Here is a 1,655-nt window from a genome sequence, read left to right as displayed (position 1 = left end):
GCACTACGCCCCTGGGCTGGGTAACGACGGCTTCATCCCCTGCGAGGGTGGCACCTACCAGGACGAGGAGGGCCAGGACAGCTGCAAGCCGTGCCCGCCCGGCCACCAGTGCCCCGCCGGCTCGGTGGCCGCCAAGAAATGTGCCCCCGGCTTCTACGCGGACGCACGGCAGCCCTTCTGCAAGGAGTGCGCCAAGGGGACATACCAGGACAAGGAGGGGCAGCGCGCCTGCAGGCCCTGCCCCGCCGGCAGCTACTGCGGGCAGGCCAAGATGTCGGCGGCCACCCCCTGCCCGGCCGGCAAGTTTGGCACCAAGGCCTCCTCCATCTCGCCCAACGACTGCTTCAAGTGCTCCATCAACGTGAGTGGGCTGCGTGTGTGTGTAAAGGGGCGTGTAGAAGATAGACAGAAGTGATTGGTGGGCAGCAGCAAGCAGCCGCCGGGCGGCATGCCACCTGCGGCCGGCTCCGCTGCTGCGCTGCTGGTGCTGGCCCGGCCGGCGCCCCGCCTGTGCTGCCGCCCATCACTGCTGCTCCGCTCCCCTCTCGACGCCGCAGTCGTACACAGACGTGCCCGGCAGGACGGCGTGCACCAAGTGCCCCTCCGGCCAGTGGACTGGGCGCCTTACAGGACAGGTGGGCGGTGCTGCTGCTGGGCGGGCGTGCTGAGCTGGCTGGCGGAGCAGGCTAGCGGCAGCTGGCCGGTGTTTGTTGGTGCTCGCGGTGGGCCCTCCCCGTTCCACCCACCCTGCGTGTGTGCCCCGCCCTATGCTTCTGCAGAAACTCTGCTGGTCAACATCGAAAAAACTCCCATAAGATAGCACTTCAAACAACAACTGACGGCACGGCTGGGCAGCTTGCTTGCCTGGCATCCTCTTTTCCAACCCTCTTCACCAACGCCTGCCTCATTGCCGTCATTTTAATTTAATGGCTCGAATTCTTTCAAAGTTGTTTCCAGCTGCTGTTTTGGCTGTCCTTGCCCTCTTGTTTGTGTGTGCGTTTTGTTCCTGTTTTGGCTGTGTTAAGTGTACGTTCCTGCTTTCTATTTGGACGTGCATCTCCCCGGCCATTCCCCATCCATGCTGCTCCAGCTAAAACAGTTAACGCTAACACAGTTACATCATGCAAGAGGAATCCTCTGATTAAAGGAGTGGCTGAAACGAATGCAGGGGGCAGTGTGAATATGGGTCGGGACGAGGTGGCGCTGAGGTGTCAGAGCATGCGCAGCATGCTTATTGCCGAAACGAAATGGTGCTGGTTTGGGAGGGGTGGATGTGCAGGGCCAATGAAATGCATGAAATGCGCTTGAAGGGATTTCAAGTCGACGACATCCGATGTCTGAAGGGCACCGCCGCTGGAGGTCTGAGGGCAGTGGTGCACGTAGCACGCCACATCAGATGCAGGAGGAGTGCAGAAGAGGTTTGGTTTGAGGGGGTGCAAAAGGGCGCCACAATGAATTGACAGGGTTCCAGGTTTCTGAGGCTGCCACCGCAGGCAGGTCGGCTCTCTGCCGTGCCGCGCAGCGGCAGAGAGATGCTGCCCGAGCCAGGCGTCTGTGGCGGTGACTTTGTGCCGGGGACGAGTGTGTGTGGGGGGTGGGGGTGGGGGTGGGGGCGGCGCCTGCATGCGATTCTCTCACACACGCAGAGGCGATCC

General features: G+C 61.9%; 1 protein-coding gene across 1 annotated transcript; it reads left to right on the top strand.

The window, feature by feature from the left end:
• Positions 1-28: 28 nt before the first annotated feature.
• CHLNCDRAFT_15240 (hypothetical protein) lies at positions 29-250 on the top strand (the record flags this gene model as incomplete). Its single annotated transcript, XM_005843240.1, has 1 exon — positions 29-250. A coding segment is annotated over one exon (222 nt), but the record flags the coding sequence as incomplete, so codon positions are not given.
• Positions 251-1,655: the final 1,405 nt, after the last annotated feature.

The sequence above is a fragment of the Chlorella variabilis genome (genome assembly GCF_000147415.1).
Source record: "Chlorella variabilis unplaced genomic scaffold CHLNCscaffold_33, whole genome shotgun sequence".
Lineage (NCBI taxonomy): Eukaryota > Viridiplantae > Chlorophyta > Trebouxiophyceae > Chlorellales > Chlorellaceae > Chlorella > Chlorella variabilis.
The sequence above is the reverse complement of the archived record's forward strand: the minus strand, read 5'-3'. Positions and strand labels throughout refer to the sequence as shown.